The sequence below is a fragment of the Sphaeramia orbicularis genome, chromosome 17 (genome assembly GCF_902148855.1).
Source record: "Sphaeramia orbicularis chromosome 17, fSphaOr1.1, whole genome shotgun sequence".
NCBI lineage: Eukaryota > Metazoa > Chordata > Actinopteri > Kurtiformes > Apogonidae > Sphaeramia > Sphaeramia orbicularis.
In genome coordinates, this window is record NC_043973.1 from 42,680,984 (window position 1) to 42,707,406 (window position 26,423).

A 26,423-nucleotide genomic window follows, 5' to 3' on the forward strand; every position below is an offset into this window, starting at 1 on the left:
AGGGGCCCTGGATTCAATTCCGTTCCATCCATAGATACGTGCTACGTTGTGCACATTTCATGGAATTTGACCTTTAGGCTATGAATTATCCTTCATTCTGCTAGATGGACAACAGTGCGTCATCTATAGGTTATCATCATTTGCATGCTGACTTTATTCGATTCCACATGATGATACTACCCCACAGAGTTTATATATCACGCTATAATAAAGAGAAAGCTGCTTCCCATGTTTTTTCCCGCCTAATTATATATGTGAAAGGGCAAAAATATAACCATCTGCTAGTATAATGCACAACACTAGTCTCAAGCCTGAAAATTGCCATACAGCTGAATCACCTCCTGTGTTAAATCGACTCCTCCAGACAACTCTGACCCACTGCCAGCAGTTTTGAAAAGGTAGTATTTATCACAGCAATACCAAGCTGCATTGAATAATAATGGAGTGGGTTTTTTTTTTTCCTCCTCCTGCACTTTAACCAATATGACTATTTGGTGTTTTTCTGATAAAATCTAAAAAAAAAAAAAAAAAAAAAAAAAAACATTAAAAGCTGGCCACTGTAGTTTGCTTTTTCATTGAAAATCATTTATCCTTATGCGTTTCTGACTGGCATGGAGTCAAACTCAAAGGTCAGCGTGATACTGACAGAGCTGATGTGATGTATTGTGGTGAAAATGCTGCTGCCCTCGGCACGTGTATTACCTTGACTTGAACACATACATAAACTGCCACTTCTGAAGGCACTTTAGAGTACAAGTGTGTTATCTCTGGGTGCTGCATTCTGTGTTGTTTGTCCCACGCTGACAGGGCTACCCACTGTCTTCTTTTCCAAGACGTATCAACACAGATAAAGGCCGTCCTTCTAATCAATTTATGATCAATGCTCTCCTTGGTGACTAAGCTGCTTGTGCCTCTAACAGACCTGCAACAACAAGGGACACACTGATAAGACAGGAAACGACTTCAACAGCCTGATTTTGTTTGTTTTCATTGAAATAAATCACTTTCCAATGAGATCAGAAATCTTTTGAGTCATTCTCACGTGCGTTTTTCTCCATCTGAAATCCACTAAATCCAAATCATGGTACTTAGGATATTAATATTCAGTTATACAGACTAGAAAAACAAACATCGCATGAAACGGTTATTTAATAAAATGCGTCATGTGAGCTGTGCTGTTGGATTGATGTTTCACAGTTTTCTGAGTGACTTTATGTTCACACATTTGATCCACTCCAGATAAACCATGAGGAAAATACTCAGATGTTCAATGTGCCACTATCGCCCCCTACAGGCCTTATTATCACCAACATCCAATCACACCAAACTGGTTAGAGCTGACAGACTGACATCGTCATCCTTGTGAGTTCGTGTAATTTTTAAGGAGTTAAAACTCAGCACACAAATACTGGTTGACATTCGGGTTTTTCTTTTCATTCAACACGTAGAAAAAAATAAAAGATGATACAAATATGAATATTCTCAATCAAGAATGTCGCTGAAAAGCTTCCTCTTCTTAGATTCTCCAGTTTGGATTTCTAACCAGTGGGCTCGCCTATGTACAAAGTGGGAGAGGGCGAATTTGGCCCATACGTGGCGAGCAAACTGATCAGACCTCAGCTGGTTCTCATGTGGCGCTAAAAGGAAGGGGCACAAAGCAAAATGAAAGTCATTATGTAAGTAAAGAAAAGCAGTTTTATAAGATGAAATAATAACTGCATTAGCGACGCAGTCAAATGCATCATATTACCTAATTCTTGTGAAATGCTTTGCCTCTGATTGACTGAAGCGCTGTTCCAGATGGCCTCTAGGACTCGACTACCCAACCTGGAGCACGCCATTTGGACAAACTGCCCCTGGAAGAACAAATGAAAATATGAGGAAGGATCCAAGAGAAGAAAAAAAACATTCTGCTGGACTCTAGAGGTCTTTAAACAGAAGAAACACTTGAAAGTTTGCTTTTACTCTGAATGAAATCAGCTGCTCTTGACCAGACTCTACTGGTCTTTTTAGGTGCAAGTTTTGAACAGTAGATGCACGGCGAAAATCAAAATCTTACCAAGTGTATTTTTCTCATTTCTAGTTAAAATATCTCATCACGTTTAAAATAAGACAAAATCATCTCAAGAGTAACTTTTCAGTGACATATAAGAACTTATTTTTAGACAACAATTCTTGAAAATCTTATTTCAGGAAATCTTACCAAGATAATTTTCACTTGTTCCATTGGCAGATTTTTTGCTTGAATTAAGCAAAAAAATCTTGAATTAAGAAAAAAAAAATCTGCCAATGGAACAAGTGAAAATTATCTTGGTAAGATTTCTTGAAATAAGATTTTCGAGATCTATTGTCCAAAAATAACTTCTTATATCTCACTGAAAAGTTATCCTTCAGATGATTATGTCTTATTTTAAGTGCGATGAGATATTTTGACAAGAAATGAGAAAAATATACTTGGTGAGATTTAAATTTTTGCAATGTAGTACTTTGTAAACTTTCCTGTCTTTTGTCTTAAGAGCATTGAGCCTGTTCTGAGACAATATCTGTGTCTTTGCTGTGACAAATTGTCAGATACCAAGTCTCAAAAACAGCTTCCCGTCAATGTTCCTGTGTGTGTCACATAGAAGCAATTTCATGAGGTGTCACTATGATGACAAACTACACTGAGGGAGGAAACTGTTGCATCTGCAGTGGAAAACAAATACCTGGTACAAAAAGTGAGCTGAGCTGGTACCATGATGAGACAAAACACCTTAAAAAACACAGTTATGTAATCCCAGAAAGTTTAGAGGGAAATAGCTGAAAATACCTCTTGCGAATTTTACTAACGGCAGCCATTAAATGCATCACTATCACGTGGTTGAAACCTGAACTTCCTACATATAACATTTGGATTGAGAAAGTGAGGGAAATCTATCAGATGGAGCAAATTACTTATGTACAGGGAGAGATATTTATGTTCAGGGAGAGATATTTACAAAGAGATGGAGTTCCATGATTAATGCAATAAGGATTTAGAAGTGGTCTTATATATGTATGTTTGTTTGTTTTTTTTGTTATTCATGTTTCATTTGTGATTAATTGTAATCAATAACTACAGCAGATATCCATTTTTTTCCCCATGTGTGCCATATGGGGATGTTTGATTAGATATGTAAATGTATGTAAAATGTCTTGTATACTTGTATGAGCAAAACTAAATAAAAATTAAGTTTAAAAAAACAACAACATACAGCTATGATCAGAGCCTGTATCAAAGACCTGAGGGTAAATGGTAGAGGAGTACACAATAGTAGGTGCCAATAAAAATCTTGGGGAAAAAGCATCACGGGTAGTTGTATTCTTCGTACTTTCTTCTCCAAAGTATACACTATATTCATGAAACTGTACGTCCATAAGTCACTATTAAAACAAATGCTGCAGCAGTAAAAAGCCATATGCTGTGACATCATTAACATTAGATCTGTGTGTGTAGGCTCTCATTTTCCCTGGTCATCGTTCTTCTGGTACTACTTACAATTTCCAGTATATAGTTTACTTAGTCTGTTTATCACTATTCACCCGGTGTCCCTTTTCCCCACTCCCCTCTGGGGGAGGGGCTACTGTTTCAGTTGTAGCCGCCTGGGGCCCAATGATGACGGGATCTGAGGTGACTCATCTGTGCCCTGTCCTGACCTGTGACCCTGGACCTCCTCCCCCACCCTCACCTGTCTAATCTGACTAGATGGACCCCCTCATATGCACCCCCCCCCACCCTACTGTATCTTTACAGACTGGAACTACATCCACAAATGGACATCCATCAGTCCTGGTGCATCTACAGTCTGTCCGTCCATGGTAGTGGATCTCTCCTTCACTGTGGTTCTCCCTGAGGTTTCTCTTTTCCCACTGGGGTTTTGGAGTTTTTCCTTGCCGAGGAGGAGGGTCTAAGGACGGAGGATGCCTGGTACATTAACCCATTTCCTTCATCTACTGCAGGGGTGTCAAACTCATTTCAGTTCAGGGGCCACATTCAGCCCAATTTGATCTCCAGTGGGCCGGACCAGTAAAATAATACCAGTGAAAAAAGTAAAATTATATCATGATCAGGTTTACATCTACAAAGTTTCCTTAAAAATCTGAATAACATGAACAACTTGAATTGTCTTAAGTAAAACAAGTGCAGTTTTAACAATATTCTGCCTCGGTTCATCAGTTTACCATTTACACATGTGCATTACAATCGCACAAAACATTTAGTAACAGGCAGAATGTTGGTAAAATTACATTTACTTTTCTTAAGACATTTCCGTTTGTTCATATTTGTTCAGGTTATTCACATTTTTTGTAAAAGTATAGTTTGGTAATGTGAACATTTTCATGTAATTTTACTTCTTTACACCAAAAAAACAAAGAGAAAATTTGGGGTTGTCATTATTTATAGGTTATTATGATAATATTTTACTGATCTGACCCACTTGAAATCTGATTGGACTGTATGTGTCTGTACGTGGAACCTGAACTAAAATGACATTGACACCACTGATTGTTAATTTCTTCAGTGTAATTTTTGCATTTCGCAAATTCATTTGGACCCTTTGGCGGGCCGGATTTGGCCCCCCGGCCACATGTTTGAAGCCTGTGATCTACTGTTTATTTGACTGTTTTTTATTTTCCTATCCAACTAATTCTGTGAAGCCCTGTGAGGCAACCTTCTTGTGCTATAGGGCTCTACAAATAAAACTGAATTGAATTCTTCTCGGTTCAACTGGACTGGTTTAGCTCTTTTGAAAATGTTTCGCCTCTCATCCAAGACACTCTTCTTCAGTTCAGCCTTCAAAACTGAAGGAGTCTTTTGGATGAGAGACAAAACGTTTTCAAAAGAGCTAAACCAGTCCAGCGGAACCGAGAAGAACTACCAAGAAGGACATTTGATCTATTTTGCTCATGCTCCTCTGACTCATACCTCTAGTCTCTTGAGGATTTTGCCCCTTCCTTTGTCACTGGAGGTGGTGATGAGGGCCTGAAGGACATGGCTGCCTGCCGGGTCAGAGGCCAGCGTCAGGAGGTCAGCGGGGGTCAGAGTGCGAAGGCTGCTCAACAGGATGGAGCGTTCTTTAAACTTGGCCAGTGCCTGGACCAGTCGGGAGCCGTGGTAACAGATGGAGGATAGCGGGATCTGGAAATGGAAATGGGGACGAAAAGCAGAAGCTTCAACACTTGTTCAATATCAGCACATTTCATCACACATTTAGTTTTTAACAGTTAAATGTTAGGACTGTGATTACAATCCGAGTAGATATTTGTGCTGGCGTGACTGGTGCTTTGGATTTACCTCTGTGTGTATGCCGCCCTCTGCTGTTTCTGAGTGGTAGTACACCTCATAGGTCAGCAGAGACATGAAGAGAGGGAGGCAGGTGACGTGTCGAGAACCTGGCTCGGCGCAATGGAATGCCTGAGGTGGAAATGTGGCAAAAATGTGACCATAATACACACATTTAAATATTGAGTTTTCTTGTGTTTCTAAGCAGGTCATTTTTTAATTTTTATTTTATTTAACCCTCCGGTATCCCGTCCAGCAAGGCCCTTATTAAGCACCAAGTGTGCCTTTTTGGCACACTTGTGGAATATGTAAAAAAAAAATTCATACAGTTTGTTTTTAATTCTTTTGCACTTTTTTTCTATTTCATCAACTTGAGCCGTAAATAAAAGTACCAAATACTCAATAACTGTCACATTTTTAACCCTTTAAATGACGTGTTTGTAATGTAAACAAACCATTTTTTTGGATGCAAAAAACACAAACATTTTTTTTTTTCAATATACTACATAAAACGTGCATCACATATTATTTGATTTTTGCAGCCTGGCATGTGTCAATGATTAACAGCAACATTGGTTAATTTGCATTATTATTTTTGGCGCTAGGTCAAATGTTCAAAAATACTAGCATCTGTCACCAAGTGTGCGTAAAATGCACACCTATAAATCAAACTATTAAATATTATATATTGATTTATTTTTCTGCTCTAATTTGATTTTATTTTTGTAAATCAAGGTCAGCCCTAATCATACATATCAAATGGAAAAAAATAGTGCGTTTTAGGCACACTTGGGAGACAGATGCTAGTTTTGTAATTTTCTTTTGTTTACAATGTGCAAATTTTAGTTGGTGGCCAGAATTTTAAAAGATCATGCAAAAATGAACAAATTTGGAATTCTTACCTTATTTAAATTGTGAAAAATAATATTAAGTTTTTTTAACATGAAGTGCAAAATGTGCCTAAAAAGCACACCCGGATACCGGAGGGTTAACCAGGAAATATCCCATTGAGATTAAGAACCTCTTTTACAAGGGACTCCTGGCCGAGATAGGCAGCAGCAAATACAACATACAGTTAGAGGATTACACAGTTAAAACACAAATAACAGACACATTCGACAATAAACAGTTCGTAACAAGTGATTCCAGGCACTACAAACCCCACCCCTCGCATGTACTGTAGCTTATTTTGGCATCGATCCAGCTGATGTAATCATGTCTATGAGTGTGCTGATGTCACCATGTCAATTGCCTTTATATATGTGCCAAGACTGAACTAAATTGAAACAAAATTCATATTTTTATAAACATGTAAAATTTCAGCCATTATATGTACATGGGAGAAGAAAAAATATTTTAAAAATTCCTAAAATTTTTGACCTTTGACCTACTTGTCCCAAAATGTAATGACATCTATTCTGGGCCACTGGTAATCTATAAACCCAATTTGGTATGAATTCAACCAACTAGTTTTGCTGCTAGAGTGTTAACAAACAAACAAACAAACAAACAAACCAAACTGAAAACAAAACCGCTTGTCTTCCCTTCTGGGGGCGGGGTAAAAATGACATTTATAAGCAGATTAAGAAAAACAAGTGCAAGTTACGGAGTCAGCCTCAAGAACAGTTCAGTTTGGACTGAAGAAATTAACTCAGTTTCCAGTCTTTCTGTAGCTGATTCCATTCATAAAGTGCAGAGTAAACAAAAACCCTTTAGCCCATTTCTTTATGAGCAAATGGAACAAAAATCAATATATGATCATTTGTACAGAGATAATAAATATCAGAATTCTCTTCTCAGTTAATGTACAAATGTAGACAGGCAGGAGGCCAAGTACTGCCTTATATATAAACATGTACCAGTGGTTGATGCTCCTTTTGGCCAGAGCAGGACATCTTACCCAAAGTGGTGATTCGACACTTTACAGTTGGTAATAACCTCAGAGAAGCATGGTAGACAGTGTCAACCGTCTGAAGACATTGACAGGGTTCCCACTCTTTCCCTGAAATTATTTTCCAGGACATTTTCAAGTTATCACATCAAACACAAATCCATTCCCCCTCATTCTTTGGAAGTGTTCTTTTCTACAGTTGTAACTTGCATTTACCTGGATTGTTTGTATGTTTATTACTCAGGCATTTGATGTGCAGTCTACGAACTCATCTATGAAAAATAATTATGATAAATGTATCACAGAATAATACAAACACACCCACAGATTACAGCGAAGCACTTCATTAGCCTGACAAACTGGAGTAACGATGTTCAATTGAACAATTCCCAACTCAATTTTCTCTTCTCTCTTACTTTCTCTCCTGCACTTCCTCTACAAATATTTGTATATTTTCAATAAATCACTGAAAAACTATTTCCTTTGTTTCATCTCAGTTTGCGCACACATGATCACAAGGCAGGGGGAGGATCAATAATTTTCCGGCATAATTTAATCGTTTCCAGGACATTTGACCTTTTGTCTCATTTTCCATATGTTTTCCATGATTGGAAAATTTTTCAGTCATTTTCCAGGTTTTCCAGGAAGCGTGGGAACCCTGATTGAGCAGAAGCAATCATGTATAAAACTTCTCCATAATCCAATACTGATAAAAAAAAAAGTTGTAGCATCAAGCTGCTTTTCTGCATTAAGTGAAAAACACAATTTGATTCAAAAATAAAAACTTAACTTTAGCCTCAGTTTCTTCACAATGTTTTCTTAATGTGGCTTGAAAGTGAGGGAGTCATCAATCAAGACATCCAGGTATTTATACATGTGAACCACCTCTATTTCATTTCCCTCCACAGTGGTCACTAAGGGGAACGTTTGTGGATCATTATCAGTCAGAAAAACTACTCTGAGACTTACATTGAGAAGACACCGCATCAGCTCTTCCTGTTTCTCTTCACTTTCTGCGCAGCTTTCTGCCAGTTGGATGATGACGCCCATGTGACCAGCAGCCAGGATGGCCTCTACGCCCTGGACAAGCTCGTCAAACAACCTTAGGAACTGAAAACACACAGAGAGTCATCTTTTTTTATTCCTAAAATCCTGCTCCATACTTGCATCCTTGCTTTGTAAAGACTGGATGGCATTTGAACTTACCATCTTGTATCTGGCTGAGGCTGCAGTTAATCTCTGTATGGGGAAGTTGGCGATTGGATGGATGGCTAAGTCCACCAGCTGACCCTTGAGGTGGTTTTTATAGATGTTGCGGAGAAGGGCCTTATGGGAAAGCTGTATGATTGTTTCGATGAGGTGACTGGAGGCCTGGTCCTTCAGGAACACCAGGAGGGGACTAAAAAAAAAAAATAAAGCCCATTACTTCTACATCGAGTGACTAGGGATGTCATGATCTGATGATTGGTATCGGCTGCTGATCTGGCATTTTTTAGAAGATTGGATCGGATTTAGTCACGAGATCGGGCTGATTTGGGCCCAGTTCTGGGGGCAGGGGGGTAAGCAAATGTCCTGCCCCCTAAAATTAAAGTTTCCTAAGGTAGGGAAAAGGAAAATTAGCTGCACAACAGTGGGAGGCTTAGAGGAATTAGTAAAGCGTCTAAGTTTCACTTTCACTTTATGGTACGGTAGTGATGCACAAGTCAGGTTTTTTTCAACCCATGGGGCATTTGTGGAATTATTTGACCTGATCCAACCCACCCCGCAAATAAACTGACATTCTTTTGACCCACCCCGACCCGTGAGTAACCTGCTGATCCGCATATCACTAACGTACGGCACGGAACATACCCCTGTCTAATCCCTGGACGGACCTGCGCTACAGCAGTGGCAAACATATGGTCCACGGGCCAAAACCGGCCTGTCAAAGGTTCTAATTTGTCCCACAGTATGAATATGGAAAGTGCAAAACTTATACTTAAGTTATTAAGAGTCAAAGGTGTCATAGTTGTTTTAGTTCAGGTTCCACATTCAGCCCAATTGTGGTGAGTTTTCATAAATGTTCAGGGGGTCAAAATTGAGCTCAAAGCGCAGGAGAAAGGAAAAAAAGACAAAAAAATAAATAAAAAAAATAATAATCTGAGCAAGAACAATATAGCCGTTTCTATGGCAACCACATATTCGGCCTTATTTGAAAGCTCTCGAGCTCCCCCACATGTCTGTGGGGTCAGATGTCACGTGTCGTGCACTTACACACACATGACTGACCCCAAGTGGGCGTGTCCCATTGACTCCCATTCATTCAGAGCAGGTGTAAATATGCGATTTGTGCACATGTCATGTACATGTTCGGAAAGGTCTCAGTGCCGTGAAAGTGAATATGTGTGAGAGTGGCGACAGTGGCGAAAGGCGACCGCGTCACTGTCGAGTTCGTCCCCATGCGCCCACTGCAGACTCAATAGGCCCTGCGCCGGCTTTATTCGGCTCAGGCCTAATAATAGCATAATAACATATAAATACTGACTCCAAATTTAAATCAAAACTTAATTGTAAAAAGTCAGTATCGGATCGGTATCAGCACAACTAATAATAAAAAAAACGTATCGGATCGGAAGCAAAAAAATCCAGATTGGGACATCACTGTTGGAGCCAAAATACCTTTTTGTTTGTTTATTCCTCTTTTTTTGTTTTGACCTTAATTTAATAATTGTTCAGTGGGTGTGGCTGTGATGATGACCACACATGCAATTCATCATGGGTGTTGGTATCGGTGTTGTGAGGTTACAAATACCAGCCGTGTGATGTGGGCGGTGTGTGTAAGGACAGCCTCGAACAATTTTCTGACTGTGAGCCACAGGGTGAATTCAGTTGGTCGGCATTTTCAGCGTTTCTTATGTTCAGTAGCCTATTTTGTGTATTTATAGAGAGTATTTTGAATGAAGATTGTGACCTATTTTGAACAGTTGGACTTCATATTTGTACATAAACGCATTGGTATATCCAAAGACAAAGAAAACCATCCGGACATTCATTCATGCACGCGTTAAGAAACACAACAGGTTGAACCTTTTCACACCGCAGTAGTGGCTAAAGGTAAGGCCACTACAATCACTACTGGTAACTATTTGCCGCATGCTAGATTTTATATCTCATGTCAGCTCATGGTACAGGAGTCCTCTCTGACCTGACTCCTGGAGCGGCGCTGCGACTCGTCAGGTAGTCCATGATGTGTTTGAGGAGCTGTTTGCAGAGCTTGGGCCGTTTTCTGTGACACACTGTCAGCATGGTCTGAAACACAGCACTGGCAACAGCATCTGTCACACTTACTGGAAGGAAAGAGAAAAACGCACAGGGAAATATACAGAATGTGAATTTAAAGGAGCTGTATGTAGTATTTCTAGTTTCAAATATTAAAAATGAGAAAATTCTCATCAGAGTGTTTAGAATAAAAAGCTCTAATGTTCTGCCAAGGATGCCAATGTGTTGGATTGTAGATATATGAACTGAATTTATTTACAGTGATGCTGTAGGGCAGGGGTGTCAAACTCATTTTAGTTCAGGGACCACATTCAGCTAAATTTGATCTGAAGTGGGCCGGACCAGTAAAATAGTAACATAACAATATATAAATAATGTCAACTCCAAACTTTTCTCTATGTTTTAGAGTGAAACAAGTAAATTTACATTATGAAAAGGTTTACATCTACAAACTATCCTTTCAAAAGATGTGAATAACAGGAACAAACTGAAAAAATAAGTGTAATTTTAACACTATTCTGCCTCAGTTTATTATTTACATATGCACATTATAACGTACAGATCACAGTGGATCTACAAACACACAAAACATTTAGTAACAGACAGAATCATGTTAAATTTGTACTCATTTCTCTTAACACATTTCAGGTTGTTCAGTTTATTTACATTTTTTGTGAAAATGTACTTTGTTTTAGTGTAAATACATGAAAACATTTACATTTACAAAGAGAAAAATTTGGAATTGTCATTATTTCTGTTATTATGATAGTATTTCACTGGTCCTGCCCACTTGAGATTGAATTGGTCTGAATGTGGAACCTGAACTAAAAGGATTGTTAATATCTTCAGTGTAATTTTTGCATTTCACAAATTCATCCCAAAGGCCGGACTGGAAAACCCTTGGCGGGCTGGATATGGCCCCCGGGCCGCATGTTTGACACCTGTGCTCTAGGGGATTTATGTGACCACTAGAGGGAGTAGTGAGTCACACTGTCAGTCTCCCATTTTGAGGAAAGCTAACACCACAGGCCTTTGACCAAAGCATCAGAAAGTGACCAGATGGGATGAGAACCACTATGAAATTTTTATTGATCATTGTATTTGCAGTAAATATTTAAAGTGCATATAAATGTTAGTTTATATTAAAAAAAGGTTGATTATGCAAAACTGACTGATCATGATCATGTAGATCATGTATAAATCCACTAAAACAAAATATAGAACATAATATGAATAAGTGAATATCAAGTTATAACATAGAAGTACGCATAAAATAAGATATTATTGTAATTAATTAATTACACTGGGTTACAAAAAAAATGTTTTTTGCAAGTTGTCTAGGTTTTTTCAACTGAATTAGGACCATTTTGCACCACTAAATCCAAAAATGACATCTGTTTTTCTCAATCAGGTCAGGTTTTTTTTTGCTAATTTGATTTTGAAAAATTTGATCTTCTCACAAAATTGATGACATTTTTGTGACTTTATCAGTTGATTTTTTATATAGTTCTCACCCAAAATAGGTTTTAAGAGAAAAAAAATCATTTTCTAACAGGATTCCTGTTAGGTACAATGGTGTATTCACCGCAGATGTAGCAGAATACGTCAGGCTTATTTTTGCAAGATCTTCTAGTCGAAGCCATTTCATTCACCTCTAATATTAAAAAAAACATTAATCATAAATTGGCAAAAGTAAAATCTTCAGAACTCGTTTACTGCAAGAAATATGAAAGGATTTTGTATCATATGATGTGAAAATGCCCATAAATGTAAGCAAAAATGTTAAAAAGCCAATATGTAGCATAGTTCAGAAAGTTGACCTGATTGAGCAAAATTAATGTGATTTTTGGATTCAGCACACCAAAATTATCCTAAATCCGCTCAAAAAACTTAAACAATAAATTTGTTGTTGACCAGTGTTATCATAAGAACATATTATCACATTTATTGATCATTGTATTTTTAGTAAATATTTAAAGTGCATATAAATATTATAGTTTATATTAAAAATGGTTGATTATGCAAATCTGACTGTGTGTGAGGTGACCAAAAAAGTATATGTGAATGGTTTGTGTTATTGTAAAAACAAAGCAAAGGAAGCGGATTTAATTTAATTATTAGTTTGTAAAAAGGGGTGGGAGTCTATAATTTATACTTCTTCCCACTCCTTTTCGAGCACAGAAAACTTTTGTTTGACCATGTTGTTTGTTATCTGATGATTCTATGTGCTCGAAATAAAACTATACTACTACTATTTAAATTTTTAATCACGAAGAGTTGTGATAAACTGACTGCGATAAAATCTAGAACCACTGTAGTTGTTTTCACCTCTGGACACAGCTCTAAATGAAAAGAACGGAGTTTGGTGCTGAAACGGTAGCATTTCCTCTACACGGGTGAGTTTCATTATGAAGCTTATGAAGGTATGAAGTTGTTATGGGATGGTATTATCTTTGCTAAATTGTTACTTGTTGATCCTCGGTTCAGATTAAACTGTGACAGTTCTGACCTTAATTGTTGGATTCCAAACACATCTTTAGTTCAGCTACTGACAACACAAACCGTACAGAAATCAGAGGTTATATGTGGTTTGGCTGTGGCTGTTTTCTGTCTAAAAACAGAGATATAATGTAAACTATCAGCTGATGCAAGTGAAGATTATAAGACAGTGTTATTTCGAGCAACTGTTAAAATAAGCATCCGTGACTTTTGGTTTAAAGCTATACCTACCAATGTGGCATTTCTCACAGCACTTAGTAAATGTTTGAACATGAACAACCCGCCTCCCTCCAAAGCCCCGCCCCTTCCCTCTGCCTGAGCACTGAGGCTCCTCCTCCTCTCTCCTCCTCTCACCTGATGCGCGATGGAAACGGAGGAGGAAGCAGAGGTGGAGGTCCAGTCCGTTTTGGCGTGTCCGCGGACCCCTCCCTCAGTAATCAGATGCATCATCCATCTGCCGCGGGCCCGCGGCTCCTGTTCCATCAGTAGACCTGGTCTGTGCAGTACTGGGTCAGTGTCTTCACTGCAGTGCCCAGGGGATGGGCGCGCGCACTGTGAACGCGCGGCCTCCGCAAATTTTCCGTGGACATTTGAAGTTTCATAGTCCATACAATTATCATCCTACATCATCTTACATGTATGACACCATGTACATGTACCTGTATGAGTCCCACCGTCATAAAAGCTGAGCTTTATGCAGACCTGTTCAGTCCAGTACAGCTGACTTCCAGACTTTTATCCCCATCCTTCATTCATCAGACTCCCGTTTGTGCCCCTCAGTTGTCGTTTCTGTTCATAAATCCGTTTATTCCCTTCCACATGTGCATGTCAGTTCTATCCATACACATCCTAGACAGTAGACTGTGGTCAGTGACAAGAGGGGCAGCGCCAGTGAAGCGTCAGATTCAGAGGAACACATATGGGATGTAAGACGGTGATAATGGATCGGATGCTGGACAGCCGTAATGGATGATTGACAGGAGGCTCAGTCAGGTTCGGCCAATTATTTCATTCGGACCGACTAAAATGATTGGTCAGACTTTTATTAGAAATATATAAGAATTAAACATTTTTTAGTTTCAATACCTGGTGGATTTCTTTTACATTTTAGTTTGACACACACTTATTAGGAGCATTTTAAGATGACAAAAGAAAAGTGTAAAAATGCCACATCATACGGTATAGCTTTAATGAAAAAAAAAAAAACCCTCAGTGACACCTTAATATAAATGTGTATAAAAAATGAACTTTATACTTTACTCAGTGAGTGATACAGTCTGTGGATACATAGAGCTGATTCATTTGTAGTTTTGGTAGTCCTATGTGTCTTCGGGGATGTGATTTCCCTCTGCTGGTGAGAGTTTAGAATACATAGAAGCCTTTAAAGGGGTCACTTTTATTAGTCTTTGGTTCATTTATTTGTGTATTTGGACCCTAATAGTTCAAGTTTGAATTTGAACCCTCCAAGTGCTGCAAAACTATCTTTATATTACTTCTGGCAAAAATTGAGTGGTTTTCTACAACCCGTTTCAATTCCTTCTTAAGTTGTTACGTATATAACTAGTTACGTCACAACATTTGCACATATAAGGCCAAGACTTCCGACGAACATTTCTCCGAGTACGACATAATTGTTTATCAGCAGCAGCGGTTGTAGTAAAAACTGAAAATATGTCCAAACTTTGAGCCAATTACCTAAAATGTTCAGTGATTGGTTGAACAGGACAGAGCAGCACAGTCAACAACCTGGAGTTGGTGGGGCATGAAGTGGCTCATTTGCATTTAAAAGGCCAGCGCTAAAAATGACCTTTCTGATGTCATTACTCATAAATAGGGTGGAAGATGGACCTGTGGAGTTGAATTAATGAAGAATTCAGACCCAAGCAGAGCATTTACAGTTTATGTAGACCACAGGGAAATGTTTTAAAATGCATAATTCCATTTAAAAAAGCAAAATATCCATCCTTTAACTTTTAAAAGTACAACTGTTAATGTAATTAAACAAAAAGCAGTTGCATTTTTAATGGATGTGAGAAGCACCATTTATATTAATTCAGATACTTCCCTGGGGTATTTTAGAGTTTTGTGCTAAAATTCATTTGATTGTGCACTGACATAGTCATTATTTTTTAACAAAAATGAATGTTTTGTGCTACTTAATCTGAATGTGTGGAGTAGATGAAGTCTTTACCATCTGCACAGTTTTCTGTTTTGACAAGTAGAGTGTGGAAAAACTGAATTTTCTGTGATAACTGGGCAGGAGTGCTCTATTAAAAAAACACTTAGCAATGTGGTATTGCAGCATGTGGATTTCCTACAAGGTAATTTTTTTGACTCTTTGTTTTGATATTAAAACGGCAAGGCTGGATGCATTATAGAAATTCTAAATACACAACAGATAGTATTTAGTTTGGATAAAAACTGCCTGTGCAGTTCCCCTCTGACTCTTCAAGTATTAAGTGGTTTTCCAAGTTTAAAATAACAGGTCAAAGCAGTCAGAGCTGTGTAGGAGGCAGCCCGTCTGACAGTGTCTGTTGTATTGTCAGATGGATTGTACAAAATAATTGCTTTCAGAAGACACAGAAAGAAGCCAGAAATCAAAGCATTTGACTCACTAAAGGTTCTTTTAAGACACAAACCCTGCCTTATATTTCTAAGTATTCCTTTTCCAAAAGCAGACACAGATAAGTTTTCACTTTCCATGGCAAATTTTGAGAGGGTCGTGATGAAATGAGTGTAGGCGTGTTCAAGAACTGAGCAAAAAGCACTCACAATTAACGTTTTCCATCAAGGTCTCAGTGAGGTTTTTCAGCTCGTACCAAAATGAGGTGGGAATCTCAAAGTCTGTCAGCTGAGTAGCAGCGTTGCGCTCTTTCTGACCTGTGAAAACCCAGACGAAACAGAAATAATAAAGAAGGGGGAGGATGCTAGCATGAATACAAGCTTAAAGCGAATGCGCCTCTGGCTGTTAGCGCTCTGACAAACTGAGGTCCCCGTGAGAACTAGCACTGAAACAGACCGATCAAGTTTTGACATTCTTCACAGTTTGCTTGTAGAAGAAAGAGAGAGACTGAATTATATATGAATGTGAGTCTGTGTGTATGTTTGTGTGTGTGTGTGTGTGTGTGTAGGGTAGAGCTGCAAAATGTATCGTTTGAGCATCGTCATTGCGATTCACGTGCGCGCAATAGTCACATCGCAGGTCGTAAAATGTAGGAGGCAAATGAACTCAACATGTTCTCAAATAATTTCAAGGGTTACCGACGCACAGCGATCCACCAATCACAATCATTCTTAATCAGTTTGGAGTGAGTCGCTGGTAACAATATTGAAAAATGAGCAACAAACTAGGGCTGCTCGATTATAGAAAAAAAAAAAATCTCGATTATTTTAGCAATAACTGAAATCACGATTATTAAAAACGATTATTTTTTAACCTTAAAGTTATTTATTTTTTTCTTGCAAAGCAATGTAAAGTATACTCTTTAAACATAAATAAAGCTTTTAACCACTAAAACAAAGTATGTTCACTTTTGTATGAAACAAAAAAATCTTTGAATGCAAATAAGTGTACTGTAAATTCAAGTATGTTTCCTTTTGTAAATAAATAGTGCACTGTAATTAAACTGCTATAGACTTGCCATAGAACTGTAACAATAAAAAAAAAAACTCACGTAAAGTGCAAATTATAAATTCAAGTATGTTCAATGTAGTATGAAACATAGTAAATTCACTGGCATGCCGTGAAGTTTCAGTTAAGGCCTTCTGTATACATCAGCCATCTAGAAAACGCACGTTAGGGTTATACGGGTTAGGGTTAGGTTAATACGGGAGTTGCAGCATAAAGAGATTTGGAGACTGAAGATTGCATTGCGGACAAAGTTGTTTTTATGTGTTTTAGTTTTTCATAAGATTATGATAAAGGTGGCGGTGGTCAAACTTTAGATGGTTAAAAAGGTTTGTTGTGTTACCGGTCGGTGCGGACACAACTACGAAACACTTTTTGCATGTGATGTGTTTTTGCTCTTCGTCTTCTTCATCAAACCCAAAGTGATTCCATACAATTGAATTGGACTTGCCTTTTTGGTTTACCAAGCACTTCTGCTGTGATTCTCCTGCCGTTTTTCCAGACCGCTAGGTACAACTTTCCTCTTGGGGTGGACCTGCCGGCTAGCTGGCAGCAGTAGCTTAGAGGGGGGCGGGGCGGAGCAGCTCATGGTAGCTTGCGTGCGCGTCAATTAAAACAACTCAAAATTAATAATCGTTTTTTCTCAATTACATAATTTTTGTAATCGTTGCGAGTAATAATCGAAATCGTAATTGAATTTCGATTCATTGCACAGCCCTACAACAAACCAAAGAAAATCACCGTAAACGAAGACTTGGTGCCAAAAAGAAAAGCAACATCAGTTATCTGGAATTATTTCAGCTACAAGAAGGATGATACTGAAAAATGTGTTCTGTGTCGACAGTGCCTTCATGCACCTGTCGCCACAACAAGAGGAAACACAACTCATTAGTTTGAGCATTTACGTCAGCACCACACAGCTATTATAAACTCCGGAGTATTTTTTCATATCGCAGGGTTAAAAAATTATCGGGGCAATTATCGCACTGCAAAGTCTATATTTACATGACAATATTCATGCAACAAAGAAACACAAATGAGCTTTTTTTCTCTCTCTCTTTCTTTTTCTTCCTTTCAGTGAGCTATATTGACACCCTTTATTCTCTTTCAAAAAAAAAAAGAGAACAGTGTACTTTGTACCAGTGATGTCCTGTGTAATATGTTATGAAACTGTTTTGAAAAAAAAAAAAAAAAAAAAAAAATCACAATGTCAGTTTTTTCCAATATCGGCAGCCCTAGTGCGGGGGGTGTTTACCTGGTCGAGCTTCAGAGCGAGGGGGTCCCAGACAACCTGCCAGTACATGAAGAAGTGTTCGGACCACATGTGAGCCGTGCACGTGTTTAATAAACTCCGTGCCGTTGTCCCTGACCACCTGACTCAACGCCAACACCTGAGCCTCCAGTACTCCACAGGTCTCCTCTTCTTCTTCTTCTTCTGTGGTGGATTCCTTCTGTGCAGGTTCTAAAAAACAGACAGAGAAAAAAACAGTGCTTTTGAAATGAAGTAAACTATAAACACTACTTTAAATAAACTGATAAACAGAGTCGGCTCTGTCTTAGGTTGCCCGCTGGACTCCATCGAAGAGGTGGCGGACAGAAGGATGTTGGCAAAGCTGACATCCATCATGGATAACCCCTCCCACCCCCTGCACCACACTGTAGAGGCCCGGAGCAGCTCCTTCAGCACCAGACTTTTACATCCCCTGTGCAGGAAGGAGCGCTTCCACAGCTCATTCCTCCCCACAGCCATCAGACTGTATAACAGTACACAGTGACCGTCCACCACCCCCATATCACATCATGTACAGCACAGGTGTCAAACATGCGGCCCGGGGGCCAAATCCGGCCCACCAAAGGGTCCAGTCCGGCCCTTGGGATGAATTTGTGAAATGCAAAAATTACACTGAAGATATTAACAATCCTTTTAGTTCAGGTTCCACATTCAGACCAAAATACTTTCATAATAACACATAAATAATGACAATTCCAAATTTTTCTCTTTGTAAATGTAAATATTTTCCATATATTTACACTAAAACAAAGTATAATTTCGCAAAAAATTTGAATAACCTGAACAAATATGAGCAACCTGAAATGTCTTAAGAGAAATAAGAACAATTTAAACAGTTTTCTGTCTGTTATTAAATGTTTTGTGTGTTTGTAGACCAACTATGATCTGTAAGTTATAATGTACATGTGTAAATGATAAACTGAGGCAGAATATTGTTAAAATTACACACAATTTTTTCAGTTTGTTCATGTTATTCACATCTTTAGAAAGGATAGTTTGTAGATGTAAACCTTTTCATAATGTAAATTAACTTTTTCTCTCTAAAACAGCGAAAAGTTTGGAGTTGACATTATTTATATATTATTATGTTATAATTTTACTGGTTTGGCCCACTTCAGATCAAATTTAGCTGAATGTGGCCCCTGGACTGAAATGAGTTTGACACCCCTGATGTACAGGGTGGGGAAGCAAAATTTACAATGAACATTTAGTTGTTTTTTCTCAGCAGGCACTACGTCAATTGTTTTGAAACCAAACATATATTGATGTCATAATCATACCTAACACTATTATCCATACCTTTTCAGAAACTTTTGCCCATATGAGTAATCAGGAAAGCAAACGTCAAAGAGTGTGTGATTTGCTGAATGCACTCGTCACACCAAAGGAGATTTCAAAAATAGTTGGAGTGTCCATAAAGACTGTTTATAATGGAAAGAAGAGAATGACTATGAGCAAAACTATTATGAGAAAGTCTGGAAGATACTATTAAAGAAGAATGGGAGAAGCTGTCACCCGAATATTTGAGGAACACTTGCGCAAGTTTCAGGAAGCGTGTGAAGGCAGTTATTGAGAAAGAAGGAGGACACACAGAATAAAAACATTTTCTATTATGTACATTTTCTTGTGGCAAATAAATTCTCATGACGTTCAATAAACTAATTGGTCATACACTGTCTTTCAATCCCTGCCTCAAAATATTGTAAATTTTGCTTCCCCACCCTGTATATGTGCAATCACTATGTAAACGTGTAAATGTCTTCCAACTTTATACTTAAAGGTGCGGGAGACATTTGTGACCAATTTTTCATCAAATCTACAAAACCTCAGTCATAGCCTAAGTATCCTGAATCTGTAAGTCTTTCTGTGATTACTCACCTGAATCTCTTGCATTACGGTGAACAATTTCTTAGTGCCATCCACCAGAAACAAACCATATGTGTACAAACAGAGCCAGGAGGGAACTCGGGCTTCTTCGGAATTTTGTTCTGACGTGCATTGTGGGAAACGCCGGTTTGCTCAGCTGTCTGGCCGCAGCAGCTGCTAAAGACACGACGTGGAAACGGCAGGAGCTCCCTTCCCTCTAATGCATATTCCTCCAGCCGTTTCCGCATTTCAGCCATTTCTGTGTCGTGTTTGTTTCATCCATATAATATCATATGGTTGCACTACCGCTGCCACTGTCAGACAGCGGTGTGAGCCTTCGCTTCCCACAATGTACGTCACAACAAAATTCCAAAGATGCCCAAATTACCTCCCGAATCTGTTTGTAAACACACAGTTCGTTTCTGGTGGATTGCTCTTTGAAATTGTTCACCGTAATGCAAGAGATTCAGGTGAGTAATCACAGAACGACTTACAGATTCATGATACTTAGGCTATGACTGAGGTTTTATAGATTTAATGAAAAATTGGTCACGAAAGTCTTCCGCACCTTTAAATTTTTTAACTTTTAAGAACATTTATTTCTACCTGCTTTCTTTTGCGCTGGTATGTTGCATATTGCCGCTGTAAACTGTTAAATTCCCCCATGGTGGGATCAATAAAATCTTGCCTTACCTTATCTTATCTCCTATCTTTTTTTAAAGACTAAGACATGTACCAGATTTATTGACTGATTGATTGATTGATGTATTTATTTCGAACATGAATGTCAAACAGAAGAAAATAAATAAACGAAACACTGAAACATAAGACATATAATACATATTTGAAAAGGAGTGAGAAGAAGTACAACTTATAAACTCCCACCCCTTCTCCTTATATAATTAATAACAATAATAACCTTCCTCGTCTAATCATATCTATACACTATGCCATAATTTGACTGATACTTACTAGTAAATAATTAGGTTTCTGGCTTTACATTATTATGAACAAATATAATATGATTTACATAAACACATAATACAATAACACATATATGTAAATACATATTCATACACAGATCTATACACACATATACACCTACATATATATATATATGTCGAGGCCCAAAACGGAATCTGGCCCGATTCAGAATCGGGCCGGCCCAGAATGGAATTCTATTCTAGGCCGGCCTAGAATGGAATCCTGCTGCTATAATGTTATTTTTATACCATGTTTAATGCAAATGATCCATAATTCCATAATTTGTCATAATTTTACATTTTCAGTCTTACATACCTTGAGTAACTATTGTCAATTTCAGTCAATTTCACTGTACCATATACTGGTGGGGAGTACCACTAGGTTCTATTTGTAAATAAAGTGTATTATAGTTTACAATTAAAATGTTCTTTGTTTCATTTTTTTTTCACATATTTGCAAATTCCATGTATTGATTTTTGCAATAATTTAGATCATTTGCATTAAACATGGTATAAAAATAACATTATAGCAGCAGGATTCCATTCTAGGCCGGCCTAGAATAGAATTCCATTCTGGGCCGGCCCGATTCTGAATCGGGCCAGATTCCGTTTTGGGCCTCGACATATACACACACATACACACCTATACATACATTTACACACACTTACCACATACTTGTACATCTTTATATCACACAGTGACATTTACCTGTGCACCTCGACATCTGTCTGATTGCACTTTCCACCACATGTCCACCGCAGCGGTCACAAGAAACTGCCTTAAACTCTGAGCCCGATTCTCCGCCCAGTTCAGTCAGCACCTCCCCCACCTGGTCGGGACTGGACAGCGGGAGCAACCGCTGCAGTGTGATGCTTCCTGTCCGGTCCATGGCCACCAGAGTCGCTTTACCTTTAACTTCAGTGAGGACATTCTCAACAAACATCTCTGCAGAGGAAACCGAGAGACACGGAACTAGAATCAAAACAGATTTTAACCTTTAAAGCTGAGTGTGTGAGTTGGGTGTGAGTCTGTAAATACACTGTCCTTCGGAAGTTCTTTAACCGCCGTCCACACCAAAAGACTAAACATAAAAATAGATGAAATGTCACAAGCCAAAATATCAGAGTTAAGGAAGCTTCCATGTTGGTTCTGTGGCATTGACTTGGATGAAATCGTACCAATGACCATTAATTAAAGCTATTAATGACACATAGAAGCTCTACCTCTATGAAAAAAACTGTGATTAGCCAAAATCCTCTATCAAAAGGTAGATTGCTTCATCTTGTAAACCATGTAAACAGAACCAAGACTGGAATTACAATTTACTGTAGGGATGTTTGTAGGGATGTCAGGTCCTGTGCTAGACTGGTTCTCCTCTTACCTGACCGGCAGAAGCTTCACTGTGTCAATAAACAACTTCCAATCTGACTCAGCGGATCTACTGTGTGGTGTGCCCCAAGGCTCTGTCCTGGGACCAGTGCTATTCTTACTCTATGTCCTCCCACTTGGCCACATTATCCGACAGTATAGTGATGTCTCCTATCATCTATTCGCGGATGACATCCAGATATACTGCTCCTTTAACTCCTCTGAGCCCCACAAACTGAGTTCCTTAATAAACTGCTTGTCAGAGTTGAAGCAGTGGCTAAATGATAACAGCCTCCAGCTGAACTCCAGCAAAACAGAGACCCTCATTATTGCCCCGGACAGTGCAATCCCAGGGATCAAACATCACCTTGGAGACCTGAGTTCCTCGGTAAAGACCAAACTGAGGAATCTGGGTGTCATCTTTGACCAGGATATGTCTTTAGAATTCTACTCCAAACACCTAGTCAAAAACTGTTTCTTCCAACTACGCAACATCTCCAAACTCAGATCTATGGTGTCCATCAATGAGCTCGAGATGATCGTTCATGCTTTAGTGTCTTCTCGCTTAGACTACTGCAACAGCCTGTTTACATGCTTAAACAAGAAGGAGCTGGCCCGTCTACAGTTTGTCCAGAACTCTGCTGCCAGGCTTCTGACCCGCACAAACAGGAGAACCCACATCACTCCCATTCTTAAATCTCTCCACTGGCTCCCTGTTCTATATCGTCTTCATTTCAAAATTCTTGTGCTAACTTTCCAGGCCCTACATGGCCACGCCCCTGCATACATTGCTTCTCTGATCCAGCCCTACAGCTCGACTCGTAGCTTGAGGTCTTCAGGACAGCACCTGCTGTCGGTTCCACGCACCTGTTTTAGCACACGCAGTGACAGGTCTTTTAAAGCTGTGGCACCACGTCTATGGAATGACCTGCCTCTACACCTACGGTCCATGGACTCTGTAGAGAGCTTTAAGAAACACCTCAAAACCCTCCTGTTCAAAAAGGCTTTTTAGTCTCCCACCTGACCCAGGACCACCACAGACTGATTACACTCTATGTATTCATCATAAAGTACTCCATGTGTCCCCCCCCCACCCCCTCTCCCCGAGTCTCTCTATATCTCTATCGCTCTCTCTTTTCTCCTCCATTACTCTCTCTCTTTAACCCCAACTGGTCAAGGCAGACGGCCATCCTTCAGGAGTCTGGGTCTGCTCGAGGTTTCTGCCCGTTAAAGGGAAGTTTTTCCTCGCCACTGTCACCAATCACAAGTGTTTGCTCCTGAAGGATTCTGTTGGGTCTCTGTAAACTTAATTTGATTCTGATTTGAATTGATAAAGCACTTTGTGACTCTGTCTGTGAAAAGTGCTCTATAAATAAAATTTACTTACTTACTTACTGAAAGGTAATCAAGTTTTCTCGCCTGCTGATGCCAAAAAAGAGTAAATCATTCAAAATTTGATCATGAAAACTGTTGCTGAAATCATCTACAATAATGCTACAGAAGCTGCAACATTGGTTTTGTTTTTGTTTATATCCAGTTAAATGATACTGATACTTTGAAATGTCAGAGAAATGTGACATAATGTGTTTTCAGGAAAAATGTATTACTTGCACTTAATTTCAGTCATTTTCAAAACAACAAATATCACAACATTTCAGTGAAAAACAACTTTTATGGAACCACTGCAAAGCTTTCTAGAAGTGTTTTTTAAGTTTTTGTTGTGCATATGCAGTATGTGAGTGAAGCCATTTTCTCAAAGCTTTGACCAATTCTTTCTTAGACTAGATATTCTATTGTGTAAACATGCCACGCTGAAATCTGATGATTACTCTAGACTTTTTCACAGAATTTTTAATTTTCCAGATATTTGTGACAAAAAATATTTAGCAATTCAGTTAATATTGGATTTTTTTTTTTGTGGATTGTAAACCTAAGTCTAACCCATTTTCATCATCATCACAATAAGAACACGTGCAATAAACAGTGTGTAAGGCTTCCATTAGATGAATGCATTCACACAGTTCAGCCAATCATTGAGCTACCCTCAAATTACTGGGTGTCAGTTTAATGACGTAACTGCTTATAATAATATTGACAAAAATTATAACACATTACAGATCTCACTCATTAATATCAAAACATGAAAATCTTGATACCTCTTCATCAAGTCCTTTCTTTTTCTGACCTTAAACAATCTGAACCTTTCAAATGCCACCCTAAAACAAGCAGCCCAACAGATGAATCATCCTTACCTCTCTCTTCATCCTCTTCAAAGCCTTCATTTAGTCTTTCCCCAACTCTACGAAAGTACCCCACACTCAGAGCATCCAGGCGTTTCTTGCCACCGTCTCCCCGTCCCTTGTCTCCTTCTTCACCCAAGCTCTTCTTCCTCTGTCCTCCATCCCCATCTTCACCGGGGTGTTTCCTCTTCTTTCCTCCCTCTTTCCATGGCTTCTTTTCCTTTGCCTTTCCCTGCATAACTCCCAGTGTTACAGCATGTAGTTGATCACATGAAGTTATTGGTAGTGTTAGGATGTTGACCTTTAGCCTCTGTCATAAACAGGAAACAGCAAGAGAAAAGGTCAAGGAGGTATTAGAACTTTGGCATAAGATAAACTCATATTATTAAGAGTAGTTTGAGATTTGTAGTAGAGTGTTTTAGACATAATAAGTTTTGTGTCATAATCCAAATTATTGATCATCAATGCTGATTAACATTTTACACAAACCTGATTCCATATATTGAAAGCTTCCCTTTTTTCCCTTTTCATTACATCTTTATTCAAGAAGGTAAAGTATACAATCAATGTATACAACAAGAAAATAAGTTTGCCAGGGAGAACGATTATACAGTTATTATAATACAATGTCTAAACCAGAACGAATACTGATGGTTTTTAAAGCATTTTTGTTTCCAGATTTATCTAAAAGCTTTAAATAAAGTTCAACATCTTTCAAAAAAATAAATAATATTTGGTTTTGTGTTAAAGAACTTGCATTTGTGAATGAAAAAATTGGCAAGTAAGAGAAATAAATTAATTATTTAAAAAATGTTATTTTTCTTTCCTTTTTGGGAAATCTGTAAAAACAAAATAATAAATTTTTCCACCACATGACAAAGTCTGTGATACTGAAAGCTTCCCAGTTTCCATAATAAAACACGCTTTACGTTAGTGTCTAGTCACAGAAATAAATGCCGAAATAACCGAGTCCTACTGTATTCCAGAAAATAGTGTACAGCTCGTTTTGCAGGTTTAAAATGTAACAAATATACTATAACACATTACACTGACATACTCTGAAAGGGGAGTTTGGCTGAAAGACGACATCCCGTAATAATCTCCTACACAAGAACTGTAAATAAAACGTAGAGATTAATCCAGATCTATTTCAAATGATATTTAAGTACACCCGTATGGTTTTGCGCCAAATATATAGTAGTAAAAGCATAATTTTCAGGAAACAAGAATGTAGATTAACTCACGTGTAACAGCAGCTAAGTGTTGTTGACGCCTACTGATGACGTATGTTTCCTGCGCCGCGCAAAATAAAATAAAAAAAAAAAACATAAAAATAATTAAATGAAAAAACAAATCTTGGATTAACATATAGGGGCAAAATAAACGAATATTTTTTAGTTTTTTTTAGTTTAGTTTTATTATCATTATTATTATTATTTTTTTTTATTGTTTTTTTTTTTTTTTTTGCCAGTCGGCGAACACAGTGAAATTCCCATATAGCTACAAATATACACTGATACCACCAAAATATTAGCACAATGAAATTAATAATTGAACAAATTATAGTAGTTTAATCAAAATTGTAGGCAGCTCCGTATTTTTATTCTTTGCACTTTGTCTTGCAGTGATTTAAACTCATCTTTAACCACTAGAGGGCAGTATGGTTACTTCCTTTACATTATGGAGGACTTCACTGTCAGCCTCTTCAAACCTCAATGACAAAGTAATACTAATAAGAGATGTGGATGGAAAAAAAAAAAAAAAAACTTCTAATAGTCTCTGTATTAGATAGAAATTTGTTGTAATAGCTTTAAGCCCAGAACGACAACCTTATATTCTAGGAAATCTATAAAGAGTCAAGCAGATTTTTCTCATTCTTTTATTCCTTCTCTTTTTTTGAACAACAAAATACGATAGAATGTCTTCTACAAACAAAAAAAAACAAAAAAAAAAATACAAAACACAATGATAATAATAATATTGCTACACCCCAGAATGTCAGGAATGGATGCCTGAAATAAAAATGTTTAACCAGACAAAAAAGGAACTATATTGCCTTGTATATTCTCTGCAGTGAAAGCCAAACCATGCCAACA

General features: G+C 38.1%; 1 protein-coding gene across 2 annotated transcripts; it reads right to left on the minus strand.

Annotated features, from left to right (window-relative positions):
• Positions 1–1,418: 1,418 nt before the first annotated feature.
• Positions 1,419–25,625, minus strand: nop9 (NOP9 nucleolar protein). 2 transcript variants are annotated; one of them, XM_030161392.1, is made up of 12 exons: positions 25,572–25,625; positions 24,340–24,637; positions 21,428–21,664; positions 17,834–18,040; positions 15,723–15,830; positions 10,378–10,519; positions 8,400–8,592; positions 8,163–8,303; positions 5,315–5,434; positions 4,946–5,158; positions 1,751–1,856; positions 1,419–1,637 (listed from the first exon to the last, which is right to left on the minus strand). In XM_030161392.1, exons 2-12 carry the CDS (start codon positions 24,563–24,565, stop codon positions 1,483–1,485), a joined length of 1,848 nt encoding a protein of 615 aa, XP_030017252.1. In that variant the 5' UTR covers positions 24,566–24,637; positions 25,572–25,625; the 3' UTR covers positions 1,419–1,482. The 2 variants fall into 2 exon arrangements, with proteins under 2 accessions (XP_030017252.1, XP_030017251.1); XM_030161391.1 differs by lacking the exon at positions 25,572–25,625 and adding an exon at positions 25,381–25,487.
• Between the last annotated feature and the right edge of the window lie 798 nt (positions 25,626–26,423).